Source organism: Tamandua tetradactyla, chromosome 6 (genome assembly GCF_023851605.1).
Source record: "Tamandua tetradactyla isolate mTamTet1 chromosome 6, mTamTet1.pri, whole genome shotgun sequence".
Classification (NCBI taxonomy): Eukaryota; Metazoa; Chordata; class Mammalia; order Pilosa; family Myrmecophagidae; genus Tamandua; species Tamandua tetradactyla.
Genome location: NC_135332.1, coordinates 72,614,867 through 72,631,981, shown reverse-complemented (window position 1 = coordinate 72,631,981; position 17,115 = coordinate 72,614,867). Strand labels below are relative to the sequence as shown.

The 17,115-nt window shown below is 41.3% G+C and overlaps 1 protein-coding gene and 1 long non-coding RNA gene across 8 annotated transcripts in view; one reads left to right on the top strand and one right to left on the bottom strand.

The window, feature by feature from the left end:
- RNF213 (ring finger protein 213) overlaps positions 1–17,115 on the bottom strand; it is a 130,158-nt gene that overhangs the window by 18,952 nt on the left and 94,091 nt on the right. For all 4 annotated transcript variants that reach the window (XM_077166168.1, XM_077166170.1, XM_077166169.1 and 1 more), the window contains 13 exons: positions 15,740–15,885; positions 14,428–14,582; positions 12,316–12,528; positions 11,741–11,922; positions 10,746–10,866; positions 7,019–7,119; positions 6,727–6,909; positions 5,775–5,944; positions 5,575–5,674; positions 2,374–2,485; positions 1,607–1,820; positions 1,164–1,354; positions 100–222 (listed from right to left, as the gene is read on the bottom strand). In XM_077166168.1, the coding sequence (XP_077022283.1) occupies positions 100–222; positions 1,164–1,354; positions 1,607–1,820; positions 2,374–2,485; positions 5,575–5,674; positions 5,775–5,944; positions 6,727–6,909; positions 7,019–7,119; positions 10,746–10,866; positions 11,741–11,922; positions 12,316–12,528; positions 14,428–14,582; positions 15,740–15,885 (2,011 nt within the window). The remainder of the gene's footprint in view (positions 1–99; positions 223–1,163; positions 1,355–1,606; positions 1,821–2,373; positions 2,486–5,574; positions 5,675–5,774; positions 5,945–6,726; positions 6,910–7,018; positions 7,120–10,745; positions 10,867–11,740; positions 11,923–12,315; positions 12,529–14,427; positions 14,583–15,739; positions 15,886–17,115) is intronic.
- LOC143688342 (uncharacterized) overlaps positions 1–17,115 on the top strand; it is a 51,523-nt gene that overhangs the window by 22,486 nt on the left and 11,922 nt on the right. For 3 of the 4 annotated variants that reach the window (XR_013177959.1, XR_013177956.1, XR_013177955.1), the window contains 2 exons: positions 4,878–5,007; positions 5,379–9,067. This is a non-coding gene — a long non-coding RNA (uncharacterized LOC143688342). Of the gene's footprint in view, positions 1–4,877; positions 5,008–5,378; positions 9,068–17,115 lie in introns of those variants that run through there. The other variant, XR_013177958.1, reaches the window with a different exon arrangement.

Sequence of the window (17,115 nt, the reverse complement as noted above, 5' to 3'; positions counted from 1 at the left end):
AGGTGACAGAAGCAAGGAGAGATACAGGCTCTGAGTGGGCACCATTTTGGACTAAAGAGGCACCTTGAACCGTTCTTGAACTGCCCTTGAACATCCTACCTTCAGAGTATTCACAATAGCCAAGGGCTTGCACTCGAGGACGGCTTTGCCCACTGCATTGCGAATGGCCTTATATTCATCCCCGTAAACCAGGTATCGATCCATCTGGCCTGGATGGTCTTTCTGCATCAGAAATAATTATTCAGGGGTTAACTGGGGTGGGAAGGGGGAGGGAAGTGTTTTGTAAAGGAGCCTGAGAGGACTAAAGGAGGCCAAACTGGGATGCGCTGTTCCAGCACAAGGCATAATAGTCAAGAATTGTCTATGGGAAGAATTTCCTCCTCCATAAGATGAAGAGGGAAAAACAGATGAAAAACCTGCAGAAGAGGCAATGCGAAATTTGCAGCTGCTTTCTCTACTTACAGTACAGCACCAAAGACCAGTGACATAAAATATGTCAACCCTAAGTCCTGATTGGTAGTAGAATAAAACAAGATCAGGATGGTTAGTGTCATTTTTGGAACCCCAGGACAGTAAGAACTTGTTAATTTCTAAGTACCAGGAAAGGACAGGACCGAAAGCCAAACTTACTGCAATTTTTTTTTTTTTTTACCTTTAGCTCATTCTTTCCTGTATCTGCCTAATGAAGGCAAAAAGAACATACCCTACCAGTGAAATCACTTTTAATTTGCTGACAGCAAAGGCTCCAGAAACATTCTTTAACTTCCCCTGTGTCAAACTCGATGAGAATTGATGCCTAAATAAGCTTTGTAGGTAGATAACAAAATCAGAAACATATACACGCAAATACACAGACACACCTGCACATATATTCACATATGCATTTGCACAAACTGAAAGCACACACACATACATATGCATGCACACACAATGCACATGCATACACACAAACACACACATCTATTTCTTATGGCAGGCAATCTAAACATTACCACAAGTGGCTCAAGTTAATTGAGGCACAGAGCCCCAGCATGTTTCCTTAATGGCTATAAAGAAAGTAAGGGTGGGAAGGAAGACAGGGGAAGCAGTGCTGACTTCTGGCCTGTGGGTGTGTTGCAGAAAGAGGACAGCATTCCCAGGATGCCAGGGGTTCCATTTCTCACCTGCTGTGTGATGACTTCCTTTGGAAAAACCCATTGGCATGGATGGCCCTGCTTGGAGAGGCTCTGCACAAATTCCATTCCATATTGGTTGGTAAGCCTCCTCACCAAGTACACATGGTACCAGTCATTCTTGGCTTGGGTGCAGAAGCCCTCAACTTGCCGCAGATAGCACTGCTTTTCCTTGGCCACCTCTGGAAAGTTCAATGACAATGGGAGTGAGTGACTAGTGAGTTCGAATATTTATTGGTTACCTGGGTAGGAAAAGCAACTAAAAGAGCATGGTGTTTATTTCATTAGGAATTCATAGTAAAAAACAAACCCAGGGGAAAGGGGACATCGTAAGGACCGCTATGATTCTAAGAACCAGTTTCCTGTGTTCCCTGAATTTCTAAATACTGGGGTCTCTAAGTATGAGGCAGAGAAAGGTTCAGGGGGAGACTTACCTGAAGCTTCAAGAAGTTCAAAGAGGAAATCAGAAGCCCTGTCAAGGCAGAGGCGTATCCTAGCCATCACTTGGAGGTATTCAACTGAAGCCTCACTAGCCACATTTTGGCCTTGTCGTAATAAGGAACAAGTCTTGAGGAAATGCTCTTCCTCTCTCATGTAGTTCAGTTCATCATTTTTGGAGCAGGCACTAGTTTTCTCATGTATTGAATCCTAAAAAACAAAAAGGAAGAAAGAAAAGAATATTATTTTAGTATGCAAGTCTCAGTTTTCTAAATTGCCAGAGCGTGACTCCATGGAGAATAAAGAAGGTATGAAAAATAGATCTGCATCATTGCAGGTTTGAATGAACTATTCTGAATCATGGAACATGGATACTCCTTGTTTTAGGGGCAAGAAAGGAGGGGGAAAGGAGGAAAAAAAATTGTGTACTCCTATTTCTTTCATATACATCATAAAAATTTTGGAAATAAAAATATGAAGAGAAGACAAAAAGCATTCATAATCTTGCCATTTGGAGATAATCACCAATTTTGTCATCTACCTGTGTAGCCTACTTAGGCTGTGTTGTGTGCCCACACATAGATGACAATAAATACAACAGCTTAGGGTGGGATCAAGGTCTTCGAAACCCTTCTTTTTTTCCACCTGTTACTTTGCCCAACAAAAAGTATATACTGTACATTTTCAGAAACTCATTTTTCAATCGTGTCAGTCATACAAGTCAGAGAGTTTGCAAAAGAAATGGACAGAAGTGACAGCTTACCTCCAGGCAGTTGATAAAGAGCATGTAGAGTTCAGTTTTATCATCAATTATAAATCTTTTCTTTTGTAATAGGGACAAGTAATCCTGAATATAATCTTTTACTTCATGGAAGCTGTGGAAAGAAAATGTTACATCAGTTATCTCAGACCTGGAGACTCATCTTATAAAAAAAAAGTGGCCTCCTTATCATCTATCTATATTTGTATAGACATAGATACACATATACATGTAAATACAGATTGCAACATGATCTGATTGAAGACATGTTAGCATAACATTGGAGGAATATAAAGTTCCATGTTTTAGATCAGCTGTTTGTAAACGTTCTGGTCTCAGGACTCCTTTATAGTCTTAAAAACAATTGAGATCCCCAAAGAGCTTTTATTTATGTGGGTTTTACCTATAATATTTACAGTATTAGAAACTGAAACTAATAAATTTAAAAAATATCTATCAATTCATGCAAAATAATGATAAGCCCAGTACACATTAAATAACTTTTTTTTTAAAAAAAGAAAAAAAGTATATCCCAAACCAAAATTAATTGGTGAGGTGAGAGGCTTTGCTTTACAGTTATTCCTGCAGACCTTTTCATGTCTGGTTGTGAAGGGTCAACTGCATTTGCACATCTGCTTCTGTTTCTGGTCAGTGACAATATATTTAATAAATGAAGAAAATCTGGCCTCACACAGTTATGTTGTTGGAAAAGGGAGGAATATTTTAATAGTCTTTTCAGATAATTGTGGGCATCCTTCTCTGATACCTCACCAAAACTCAGCAGAAGATAATTTATAAAGACTAGTTGCAATGTGGAATCCGAAGTTGTCCCAGTGCCCTTTTCAGTGTTGGCTACACCAAAGCCAAATGGTCTGTCTTGCACTTTAAATGGATTCTTTTGACCCATGTATAATTTTATCACATTGGACATTTGGAAAATATTGATTTACTGAGTTATGAAGCTCTTCCAAAGGTTGACAAAGTCTTATTCTACAATATATTTAAAAAATACATTTGTTAGCATCACCACCGATCTCTTCAAGAAATCTTTATATATCAGAAAATTGGACCACCTCACAGTGGTGGATGCAAGTTCTTCAAAGATTTAATTTTTTCTAAAAAGCTTGAATTTTATCATCAGCAATAAACACTGTCAGTTGCTTTCCTGAACATTTTCAGGAAAGTGACCAAGTCTGAATAACGATGGTTTGTTAATCATTCTCTTAAGTAAAAACACTGTTCCATGTAAACAGTGGCCAGTTTAGCTTGTAACTCAAAAGACTACATGAGTGATTTTCCTTGAGATATCTGCTGTACTTCAGTAGAAAGTGAGAGTGTTTTATGTGCACTTTCCATTTCAACACACAGAAAATTAAAAAATCGTATTCTTAGAAGTCGAAAGTTGATAAAATAATATTCATAGTTTAATTCTGGACATTCCAGAGTGAAACTGGCATTTGCTGTGCCCTACGTGTGCACAGCATGGCTGCAGGGCTGTTGGGACAGTTATAGTCAGGCTAAGGTGCTCACAGCTTCACCCACTGATGTGAACATCTATATACTGAAAAGGGCACATAATCTCTCTGCATTCTCTTACGAATAATTTTGATCTTGGGGACTCCCAAAAGATCCACAGACTCTGGGAACCATTGTGGTAGGTTAGCGCAAGCATCACAAACGATACTATTCTTGGATGCTGTTGACATTGTCTTTAACTGAGGAAAGATACAGATGGAGCCCACACTCAGTGGAGTTAGACATGACCAAAAGTTCTTATTGCTCTCACTGCAAGTTTCTAGGTCACAAGCAGCAAAGAATGGGGAAGCTCTAGGCTCAGCCTTTGCCACTTGGTTGGATGGGTTCTCCAAAAGAGTTAACATCTATATTTCCACTGGACATGTCTAAGGCCAGCCTAATTAATTCTTAAAATACACAAAAATACTTGTCATGCGAAAGCAAAGTAATGATGGAAGCCATGATTTCTCAACCAGAGAATGGCAATGCAGATTTTTAAAACATACTTTATGTCAAATCTTTTATTTTAAAACAAGTTCTGAAATTTTTAGGCTTTTAACGACAAAATATTTACTTTTACTTATGTACTGGTTTTAGTCATGTCAATATGTTTATTCTTGAAATGTCAAGACGTACGCGGGTCAGCAACTACTTTTCTGTTTTTGTAGGCGAAGAAATGAAAACAATACAAGTTTCACACATTTATCAAAATTAATAGAAATTATATAGCCTCAAAACAGGCTCTTTTCATATCTCAAGTCAGCTCTATATAAATATGGCTTAAAAACCATTTCAAGGTCTAGTAAAACACTAATTCCGTAATAAAATATATTTTAAAATATATTTTAAGAGTATTTTATTTGAAAATCCTTCAGAAATTGTGTTTGAACAGACTATTTCATAAGCGACAAAAAAGAATAAAAATGAAATGTTCATCAACAAGGATGCAGTAGATCCGTGTTTTTTTTGTTTTTTTTTTTTGGCATGGGCAGCTCCGGGAATCAAACCCAGGTCTCCAGCATGGCAGGCGAGAATTCTGCAGTGAGTCACTGTAGACTCTGCCCAGGGGATCCGTGCTCTAAGATTACACTGAATCTCTATTCAGAGTCTGCATTTGAACAGGTAAGTTAGAAATATTTGTTTCTGTAAGAATTTTTCTTACACTATTTTTATTTTGCCAATGCCTCAAAATATACTCAGAATACAGCCTTACAAATACAAATAAGCTTTTAAATGATTTTCCACAATATAATAATTTGATCATTGAACTTTGGCACCTGCTCATATGGGCTTTGCTACGTAGTCATAAAATCAGAGAAATTTAACAGTGGAAACAAAACTTAGGAGACATCGAGGAAGGTGAGGAGGAGGGAACCTAAAATCACAAACCCGGGTAGCCGTAAAACTAAGACTGAAGTCCATGATTCCTAACTCATGTGTGTTCCTAATTATCTGTTTTCTTTTTTGCTAAATGTGTTTGTGGCTCTGCTCAGCACATGGGAAAATACCAAAATGCGTAACCCAGGCAGACAAATGATCCGGGTGGTCTCCTATGGAAAATGCTTCCACAAATTGTGAACTAGCTACAAGTCATGAGAAGAGAACTTGGCAGCAAAGAGACAGCCATGATGAGAAAGCAAAAAGTCCAGGCTAATTTCTAGAACACATCTCAAGGTAGGTTGCTCTTACCTGTACTTCAAAAGCAGTTTCAGGACCACTGAGCGGATTACAGGGGTCTTATCTACAACATCATCAAATGGGGAGAGAGATTTTGTGTGTTCACGGCATCCTTAAACCAGAAAGAAAAAGATGGCTCAGTGTTCATCAGATATAAAATGATGAGCTGAAGGAGAACTAAATCCTTAGATCTGTAAGAGAAAGTAACTCACTCTGGGGGGCATCTCTTAAGAGCTCCTTCTCGACGAAGAGTAAAGACAGCAGGTCCTCAACCACTTTCTTCTCGGGTGGAACATTATCTTTGAAGCACATGGTGGAAACCAGGTCCACAAAGAAGCTATTACACATCTGACGGAACTGGGCATGCTTTTTGGTGGCTACCCTTAGGAGCGGTTAAAAGACATGGTCAAAGACTCATAGAATTTATTCCCAAATTCCTCCATGCACACTGATTTGGGATTTGGACAGCATTTTGGTTTTATGTTTTAAAAAAAGATGCAAGTAAGTCCTTCTATTCATTAGAGCTGGTCTTTGAAACCGCAACGGACTGTAAGGTATTTAGACTCATCTCTTCCTTGAATACTTGGATCGTTTTGGACCAGCCAGCAATACCTTCAGTACCCCAAAGGTATTTCAGAGAAGCCACCTTTATGGCTGGCCCAGGCTCCATTTTTAGGAGGGACCAGATGGGATGGAAGTGGAAGAAAAATCAAGGACTTAGAGAACAGGGGCTGAAAAAGGGTAAAGCCCAGGGAGCTGCAGCTGATTCCAGCCACCTGCTGCAACAAGCATTTAGCCAGATAAGAGCTACTTTTATCTTCAGGCCACAGAACATGACCAAATGTACAGATCAAGAGGATGAATTTACAGGAGAAAGCCAGCTGCATCTAAATTCCTTGGCTTTATTTAACGTATAACTTTCTGGTTTGGTTCCTGTCATTTTTCTTTCTCCCAAATCGGCATGGGAGTAAGTCTTTGGAAGAGAGTAATAATTTTGGGACACCAGACGTTTAGAGATGTGCCTAAGTAGTGGGTTCTCAAAATAGTTCTCTGAAGTCAGGTTTTCTACTAAGAGAAGGTTAACAGGGTGTATTTCTGAATACTGAATTTGCCAAAAAATAAAAATAAAAAGGAAGCTTTCTTAGGAGAAAGAATTTTTTTTACCTGTGGTTTTGGGAAACAGTGAGCTGGAACCTGTTGGGCAAGGCAAATGAACAGAAGGGGCATTTCTTCTGCCCCTGGATGAGCCAGGTTTTGAGGCACGTGTGGCAGAAGACATGCTCGCAAGGCAGACTGACAGGATCCTGTGTATCTCCCAGGCAAATGGGACAAGGCTGGACCCCAAACCTAGAGGCCAAGGAGGGTGATCAGTTCTGAAGCAGGGATGGCGGCTGCAATGAGCGAAACGTACAAAAGGTTCGGCATCCAAACCCAAATCCCAAACCCGAGCGCTTACCTGGCCAGGGTCTGGCTGGCCTGCTCCTTACACTTACAGAGAATGGACAGCACGGCGACAAAAGGCCTGTGGGTTTTGATGTCCGAGTCTTCTTGCAGGCACTGAGCGGGGAAGGTGGGAACGAGGAATTGGATTAGCAGGGAAGATGGGCAGAGGGCCCTGCAAGGGAAGGGGGCTTCCCAAGGGTGCCAAGGAAGCACCCGGGGCTCCATTCTGCCAGTGTGCTGGAGATGGGGACAGGGAGGGCTGGCTTGCTCAGGGCGCAGTGCAAGGCCCTTTTGGTTTTTTATTTGTTTACTCACTTTTAACAGTTTCTTTAACCTTGAATCCCCTTCTCTTTGTGATTATGCTGCTTTGGGGAAGGAGGTCTTCAATTCTCAACTTGTGAGTGTCCCCTCTTCCTCTCTTGCATTTTCTTTTAAGGCGCCCTTCCTTCCCCCTTCATTACGAGCTATCTCAAACTTTAAACAATAATACAATGACCATCTCTGTATCCAGCCCCCCCGCCCAGCTTTAAGAAATCTTAGCGTTTAGGAATATTTGCTATAGGTATTTTTTTTTTTTTTAAGAAATGAGACATTCCAGAGACAGCTGGAAGTCCACGTGTGCCCTTCCTGTTCACCCTTCCCTGCCTCCCCCCACCAGAGATAGCAACATGCCCAAATTTCTACTTTGACTACATATGTCTGCATGCATAAACGTTCCGTTTTTGTTTTGCATGTTTTAAAACTTACACATTAATGCCATCACGCTGCACACAGGCGTCAGAAACTTGCTATTTTCCCCAATACGTGGAGGTCTAGAGCATTCATTTTAATTGCCGTGTGGTACCCACTGATTCATATGCCAGTTAACCTGTTTTCCGGTTAATGGGCTTTTAGAATGTTTCCAATTTTCTGCAATTACTAACAGTTCTGCACCCAACATTCCTGTATGTGTGTCTTTGAGTACAAGTGGAGGTTTCTCTGTGGTATGTACCGAGAAGCAGAAACACTGGTTTGTAGGAAATGTCCATCTCCAACAACACAGGTCAGTGAGTGTGATAGGTACACACTAGGAATTTTGTGATTAGGCACGACGTCTGCCACTGACATTTTCATATCATGCCTGCTCTTAGCAACATCAGCTTACAGAGAGTTTCCTTTTAGTCCTACTTTCCCAATAGGATTTATTTTCCCAAATCAAGAAAGAGTGCTGAGTTTTCTTGAATGCTTTTTTTTTACCTTTTGAATTGCTCATACAGAGTTTATCTTTTAGAGATTTATAGATTTTCTAATGTTAACCATCCTTAAATTCCTAGGATTTATCTTACATGGAAATGATATGTTTGTGTTTAATATCATACTAACTTTGATTTTTGGTATTTTATTTCTGACTTCTTCCATCCTTGTACATAAGATACCAGGTTTTAATTTTCTCTTCTTGATTTATCCCTGTCAGGGTTGAAATCAAAATGAGCTGGGGAGTTAGCACTCTTTAATCTGAAGCAGTTTGTGAGATACTCACTCTTGGAAATTAGGAACTTTCCTCTGTAGCCACTTGGTCTGATATATTTTTAGAGGTGAGTTTTTTTTTTTAATTAGTTTCTTTTCTTTCATTTGTATTGGTTTATATGAGTCTTTTTTTTTCTTGAGACACTTTTGTAATTTTTTTCCCTAGAAATTACCCATTTTAAATAGAATCTTTCAAATATATTGTCTCAACTTTTCATGTTATCCTCATATAATTTTAAAAGTCCAACTATATCTATGATCACATGCCCTTTTCATTCTTAATTTTGATGGGTTTTCTAATTTTTTTTTCTTGCTCAGTCTGGCTAGGGGTTTGTTTTATTAGGCTTTCAAAGTACTAACTTTTGGTTTATTTGATCCGTATCTATTTCTTTTGTGTTTCTATCTGCTATTCCTGTTCTTACATTTTCTTTAATATTTTTCTTCTTCTTTTAGCTTCTTGAGATGGTCACTTAAGTTCATTAATTTTAATCTCCTTTTTTTCCCCTCACATTTATTTAAGAGTCTACATTTTCTCTTAATTCTTACTACTTTAGATTCTTCCCACAAATTTTTGGGACATAATAACTTTAATGTTCTAAGCTCCAGAATTTGTAATTTCTCCTTCAATCTATGAGTTATTTATCAGTGTATTATTTTTAGTTTCTAAGCACGTCTTTTGTTGTTGATTTCTAATATAATTGTATTGTGATCACAAGACGTAGTATACACTGAATTTTAAAAATCTTTTGAGACTTCTTTCACAGCTCAATATGTGGCAAAATTTCTAAACATTTCATATACCCTTGAATAGGACATATATACTATTTGTCTCTTTAACTGTGCTTAGTTAGAATTTATTCCACTGTCGTGAATCCACTGTCGTGAATCCACTGTCATGACCGGTACCAGCTCAAGAAACTGAAGGTACCAGCACCCAGAAGTCCTCTTTCAGACAGTTCTCGGAGGGTAACTCCAATCCGACTTCTAACATGGGTCAGTTTGGTTTGTTTTTAGTTTTGTTTGGTTGTATGTAGGGGGATACGTTTACTGTACATTTGAGATTTGAGCTTGGGGGGGGTGCTTATCTTGTTAAAGGGGTTTCCTGTTTCCCTCTGGCCCTGCAGTCCAGAGCCTGGCTTCCCCAGCTTCAGGCCTTCTGCCGACGTGGTGGAGGCCAGCTGAAGGCCAGCTGCTGGGCCACTGAGTGGCCGAGCACGGTTCCTGGACCTGAGGCCCTGCTTCTGCCCCCCACTGCCCCAGGCCTATGGTGCCACATGAGCTGTGGCTTCAGGATGTGACAGGATCTGTCTGTCCCGTTACTTTTCATGCATGGGGTGCCCTGACTTCTCACGGCCATAACCCCATGGGCAGCTCATGCACCTCTCTCTTCCTAAACCTGCGATGGCAGCTGCTCCCCACCTGAGGCCAGTCCACTGGTCTGTTCCATGAGTCAACTGTGGAGGCCCAGGGAGCCCACTCCTTCCACCCTCCCAAGGGTTCTGCAAACACACTGCTCCCCACTGAGGTGGGGTGAATTATGGACCCCAGAACTGCATGTGCATAAATGCCATCCAGTTTGTTGGTATGAACCACTGTACACTGGAATATTTGAAAATGGGACCACCTGAATCAGGATAGGTCTTAATCCAACTACAGGAGCCCTTATAAGCAGTATGAAATTTAGACATAAAGAGAGAAAGGTACAGGCAGGGTAGAAGCTGGAAGCCAAGGGGACCCAGAAGAGAAAGGAGAAGACGCGGCCATGTGTGGGGTGTATGGCAGAGAAGCCCAAGGCCAAGGCCGGACCCGGAACACCACTGTCTACAGGGAGAACGCCTCACCTGGCTGATGCCGAGATTCTGGACTTCTCCTAACCTCAAAACTGTGAGCCCATAAATTCCAGTTGTTTAATGCAACCCATTTTGTGGTATTTGTAATCGCAGCTGGGAAGCGAAGACATTCACGAATATCCCTTTCTGCATACAATTACGAGAATGGCTTCTGTTCCCACAAGTGAGCCCTATAGGACATACCCTACCTTAGCAGTCTGGAAAGGATAAATAATGGAACAATTAAATATCTCATATGTAACAGTCCGTGTGATAAAATCACCTTCCCTTGTACTTCTAGATAAAATTGTCGGAGAGCTGTGAGAGAACCTGCAGAGAAAGGTCAGGCTGGGTTTCAGTGATTCTCTGTTCTGGAAAGAGACACATCCAAGCCAGAGTACTCACCTTGTCCAGTGAGGACACATACTCCATCACCAGCTTGTATAACTCAGGAATCTCACTCTTGGTTCCCAGGAGTACATGCTCCACGAAGAGAGCAACAGAAAAAATCCGATTCCACTGGACCCTATCAAAGGAAGGGTTTACCTCACTCAGCAACAGCCCAGCACCCAAGACCCAATGAGCAGAGGGAGAAGAGGCAGGTGAGGGCAGAGGAGTCAGCAGATAAGGAAAGGATCTCGGGTAAATGCAGATGGTGAGAATGATGGACAAAGATCCCTTCATGATCTGCTCCCTGACTCTCTCTACCCAATTTCATGAGATAAAGAATGAAGTTCTGAGACATGCAATGGCACCTTTTCTTATGGCTGAACAGTAGTCCATGGTGTGTGTATGTACCACATTTTGTTTATCCACCTGTTTGCTAATGGGACTTGGGTTGTTGCCAGCTTTGGGCTATTGTGAATAACACTGCAATGAACACTGCTGCACAACTATCTGTTGACGACCCTATTTTCACTCTCTTTGGGGGACATACTTAGAGGTGGGACTGCTGGGCCACATGGTAATCCTGTATTTAACTTTCTGAGGAACCACCACACTGTCTTCTACAGCGGCTGCGCCATTTTACATTCCCACCAACACTACACTGGAGCTCCAGGTCCTCTGTATCCTCGCCAACACTTATTTTCTGCTGGTTTTCTTTTAAGTGACAGCCATCCTAGCGGGTGACGGCATTCTTTCTAACTGCTCCTTTCCATCACAGAGCTTCTTGCACAGGATCTTTCCCTCTTGCCGCCCCCCCCCCCACCACCACAATGCAGGGGACCCCTGAAGGTGGTTTCCTTCCTAGCTTCAGCAGCGAAGACGGGGCCTGGCCGGCACAAGTGTTTTCCAGGGAGGAGGGGCGGCCCCTTCCTCTTCCTGCCTGCGTGTCTTTCTCACTGCCCTGCCAGGAGGGGCGGGGACAGGCCCCTGCTGAGCACAGCCCGCATGCCCACCTGACTTCCCTGACGACAGCTTTGGTGACATCCCCGCTGTCCTGCATGTGCCCATCTGCACAGACCAGCTCCAGCGGCATGGAGAGATTCTTCACCATTTGTAGCCAGGCCTGGGGACTGGGCTTCAGGGTGTCTCTGGTCAGCATTTCAACACAGGCCATGGCTGCAAACGCGTCCAGAGTCTGGAAGGGTGGAGAACACAGCTCTGAGCAGCGCCCATGCACCTGCCCTCCGACCCCCCCAAACACACACACTGCCTTTTCATTTTATTTTTTATTTCTGGCTGCTCTAAATCTTTAGTCCAGAGGCCTGGCTGCTAGCCTGTGTGCTCTTATGTTCCAGGCTGGGAACCTAATCCCTTATTGTCTTAGGGTGCAGGAAGCATTAGTTAGCAGTGTCTTAACACCTGTGCACTATCCTGACATACATGCCCTGTGAAGAAGCATCCCATTTGGAGCACAGCCTGTGAGCTCTCTGTGCCCAGTGGGGAGTTGGGGCTCTGCTCACTCACACACACTCAAGGAAGGCCAAGCCCTGGGCCTCTGAGTGGCTAAGTATCCCCAGGAGGGACATACCATCTCAGTGTCAGACAGGACACGGTTCTGTGATACTTCCATTAGGCACTGTAGAATTTGGGGATGGAAAGCTAAGATCCTGGAGAAGTTTTGGAGCCGGCTCCTGAAGCGTTGGTAGGCAAGATGCACCCATGGTAAGGAAATCTCTTCCTCTGGCCTTCTAGATGCTGCTTTTAATTCATTGATACAGGACCACAGAGCTATCTGCAGAAACTGGAATTTATTTTAAAAAAAAGGGGGGGGGGGTTTGTATGTATTTTTAAATTATAAAAATGATATGTTTTTACTGTGGAAAACTGGAACTATTCAAAAAGTGCAAAAAAGAAAATTTAAAAATCACCCATTCCTGGTGCCTGTCCATGCAAAAAAAAAAGAAAAGAAATCACCCATATTCTTACTAGCTACAGCTTACCTTTGATGTCATTCCTTCTAGTCATTTTAATACCCATCCATCCATCCCCCATCAATCCATTTTGCTCTGTCTGTCCGTCCTTCTTTCTCCATCCATCCATCCATCCTTTTTTCTCCTTTCTCTTTATCATCCCCAAATCAGGAGTACAACATATTCCCACATTTTTCTGCTTATGTCATTGTGAACATTTTCCCTATCATTAAATATCCTTGAAAAACATCACCTTCAATAGTGACATAATAATTCACCAAGTGGCTGTACTTTCATTCATCTAGTCCTTATTTTTGGACAATTGAGTTCTTCTCAGTTTTCATTTTTGTAAATGAAGCCATAAAGAACATTCCTCTGAATAAAATAACTGTCCACATGTCCGACAGTTTTCTTAGAACAGACTCTTGGATCATACAAGGGTTCTGAATTCCTTCTGCCAGAAACTCTATGCTGGAGATTCATTCTCAGTACCAACTTTTTAAAAGTATTTTTTGCCAAATGGAGGCAAAAATGGTATTTAATTGTTTATATTTTGTTGATTTTCTAGTGAGGCTGTGCAAGTTACCAAATGTGTCTGGGGGCCTGTATAATTATTTTGTTAATAGTTGGTTTATAAACTTTACCAATTTTTAAAAATTAGGGCATTCTCTTATTGACTCCTAAGAGTACTTTTATTATTTATTATTATTTTTATTGATATATATTACATATTCACATACTGTGTAATCATCCAAAGTGAACAATTAATGGTTCACAATATCATCATATAGCTGTGCATTTATCATCACAATTGACTTTTTTTTCCTTCTTTTTATGAAAAATAGCATATATACAGAAAACCAATAAATTTCAAAGCACATCACAACAATTAGTTGTAGAACAGATTTCAGCGTTTGGTACGGGTTACAATTTCACAATTTTAAGTTTTTACTTCTAGCTGCTTTAAGATATTAGAGACTAAAAGAAATATCAATATAATGATTCAGCAATCATATTCATATATGTTCTCTATATAACTTCACTATCACCTTTGATCTCTCTCCCACTCTTTAGGGGTATTGGGGCTATGGCCATTCTAACTTTTTCATGTTGGAAGGGTCTGTCACTAATATGGGATCGGGAGATGGAACTAGTTGATGTTCTGGAGAAGCTGGACCCTCTGCATTTCAGGCCAAAGCATAATTCATTAAAATTTATTAAAAATAAGTCATAATTTCTATAGATTATGTTCTCTTCAAATTTGTCACTCTTTTTCATGCACTGAAGTTAGAACATTTTAGGCAGTCAAAAGTACCAATCTTTCATTTATTGGTATTATAACTTCATTTATACTTCACTTATTATATATCACTTCATTTATTGTAACTTCATTTATTACTCTTATCCTATAAGGTCAGTTAAATATTCAGCACAGTTTTCTTCAAGAGAAACTATTAAAAAGAAGGTTTTACAGGGAAGTTGGAGAGTCTTCATCTTATTAATAGAACGCTCCATGCTTTGAGGGGCCAGGCCAGTGGCTGCAGGGGTCTTTCACTGTGCTTTCTGAGATGACTAGACAGCAGTTTGACCCACAAGTGTCCTTCTCGGATCACATTCTGTTTTGCAGATATAACCACACCAGTGCTGGGCAACTGAGGGAAAGCGCTGTGCTTACATCCAGCCCAGACCATTTGATAAACGTCATGTTTGCCCCCTTGGTAAATACTTACCTTTAATTCATCCCAAGTGGACACGCTCATGGTCAAGAGAAGAAAGTCCTTCACGTAGCCCTGAAGAAGCATTTGCTGCTCCGCTCCATTGAACTGAGCAAGAAACTTGCCCAGTGGAGTCTGCTGAAAGATTTCCACTAACTTCTCTGATAGTCCTGCAGATGGGAAACCCAAGGACAGCTTGGAATAAAAATCTAAATCATGATGCTCCCCTCACATTAGGAATAGCTGTGCTTCTCTGGGAGAAGGAACAGGGACTCTAAACCTCCCAGTGGATAAGGGTCTGCTGAATGGCAGCTCACTGGACAAAGAAGGGGTGCACCACCTGCTTTTATACAGAAGGAAAGGAATGGTCATTTTCTAGAAATTTCTAGATATTTCCCCAGTGGAATAACAGAAATGCAGGTAGAATTGATGTTAAATTAAGGTCACAGATGGCCCTGCTCTCCCCGAAGGATAAAACTCTCTGAATAGGCCAAGTTTTGCGTGGCATATTTATTCCTAAGCTGTAAACATGTTTTAGTAACCCAAGTGAGGCAGGGCTAGGTGGGAGGGTGTCACCCTTTAGGGGCCAGGGTCGAGGACGACTCGAACTAGAAAGGTTCGCCTTCTAGTGTGTGGTGGAGCTGCGTTAGCAAAAAAGGTCAGGGTTGGGCCCTGCAAAAAGGGAACACTCAGGAGAGTAAGCACTTCAAGTCTGTTCAGGGAAAGGGATAGAATGCTTATCTAAAAAGTAAGTTCACCTTTGAGTATTTTGGCCCATTTTTTTAAAAAAGGCAATAATACAAGCAAATTTTAAAGACAACTTCACATATGAAAGACAACTTTCCCCCCAAAATCTGGGCTATCATTGGTTTTCCTCCAATGACTGGCCAAACTATGTGGCATTTGATGGCAGAACAAAGTTCCATAGTTAGGGCTGTGTAATTTCAGAGGGATGTTGACAACTAGGTTTGGAGGAAGAAGATGTTCTACTCAAGGGGCTGGTGGTCACTGAGAAAGGTCCATGCAGAGATGCACCCCTCCCTGACAGAACATGTCCTATTCCACCATACCCCTGGCCATCACACGACTAAAAACATCTTACAGGCCACCTCTGCCCTTGTTTAAAGGCTTCTGATCCCCACTGGAGGCTTCAGTTACTTCAGCGGAAACTTTACTACTCAGGAAACCCATAAATTCCAGGCTATTCCATATGCCACATGTTAAAACCCACACTCCAGAACTGATGTCACGATAGCAGCCACCTGTTTGGGTTGGCTCGTGACTCCTTTGCTTGCACACAATCTGACCTGCCTCCAGGAGTTCTCACCATCAGCATCCTTGATGTACTGAGCCCGGATCCAAAGCTCCTCCAGATGGTCTTTGATTCTCCAACTGAATGGTATATCATTGGAAATGTCCTCAGAAAGTTTCATGTTGTTCTGGACCATAATGTAGGACATCTCACCTTTAGCTCTGCGAAGATGTAAATGAGGAAAAAGAACAGGATAATGAGATGCCACTTAAGACACAAGGCAAGACCCACCGGTGATGCCAGTGCCTCCCAGTCTAAAAAATAAGGGCATTTGGAAGCCTATAAGGACAGCCCACTTGGCTATTTTTACAGCTCAGGGTTTCTGATATGAAGGAACTAAAAGATAGCCTTAAGTAACCCCTTTGTTTTACAGACAAAGAAAAATCAAACCAAGGCTGGGATGGGCCAAGTTAGTTGCCCAAAGTCTCTGGCAGAACCAGGTCTTTTGGTGCCTACACCTACTCTTTCCCCTATACCTGTGACTCTTCAGAAGTAATCTTTCTTTCATGATCATCAACAGTGTCTTATCTTCTAAGTAAGTGCTTCTACCAGAAGTTTAGAATCCTATTTACTTATGTTTTCTTTGAATAATGTACACCCCTGAATAGTAGCCCTCTGGAAATCCAAACAGGAAGCTTTTGGGAAGCCAACTAGCTCGTGACCTAAAAGCCCACACTCAGAGATACATTGTCTAGTCCCATGGAGTAAGGAAGGGGAACTTCCCAATTGTAGATGAAGGTACGTTTGGCTATTGTGACTATAATGGGTGCTCTCAAAGCAGAGAAATGAGGAAGGCAGAAAATGAAACAAAGAGATTCCTCAGAACTTTAGTAAACTCTTTTCTGTCCCTGTGAAGTCTAATCCCTCAGGCTGAAAAGAGAGCAAACTTCAATGAGAATCTAAAGTAGATACCTTAGGGTTAAAGTTAGGCTTTACCAAATACTTGGAAGAGGAAATTAGACCTCTGCTAAACAGACCAATAGGATAGAATTCAGAGTTCAGAAATAAACCCTTGCATATATAGCCAACTGATTTTCCACAAGGATGCCAAGGCCACTCAATGGGGAAAGAATTGTCTTTTTCAAAAAGATGCTGGGAAGACTGGAAATCCACATATGATAGAAAGAAATTGGACCCCTACCTCACACCATATACAAATATTAGCTCAAAATGGATCAACAACCTCAACAACCTTCATAAAATGCTTAGAAGAAAAAAAAAAGGGGGAAATCTTCAGGACCTTGTAGTAGACCACAGATTTTCAAATTTGACGCTAAAAGGATGTGCTGGTTTGAAAGGAAGTATGCTCCCTAGAAAAGCCATGTTTTAATCAAAAACCCATTTCATAAAGGTAGAATAATCCCTATTCAATACTGTATGTTTGAAACCGT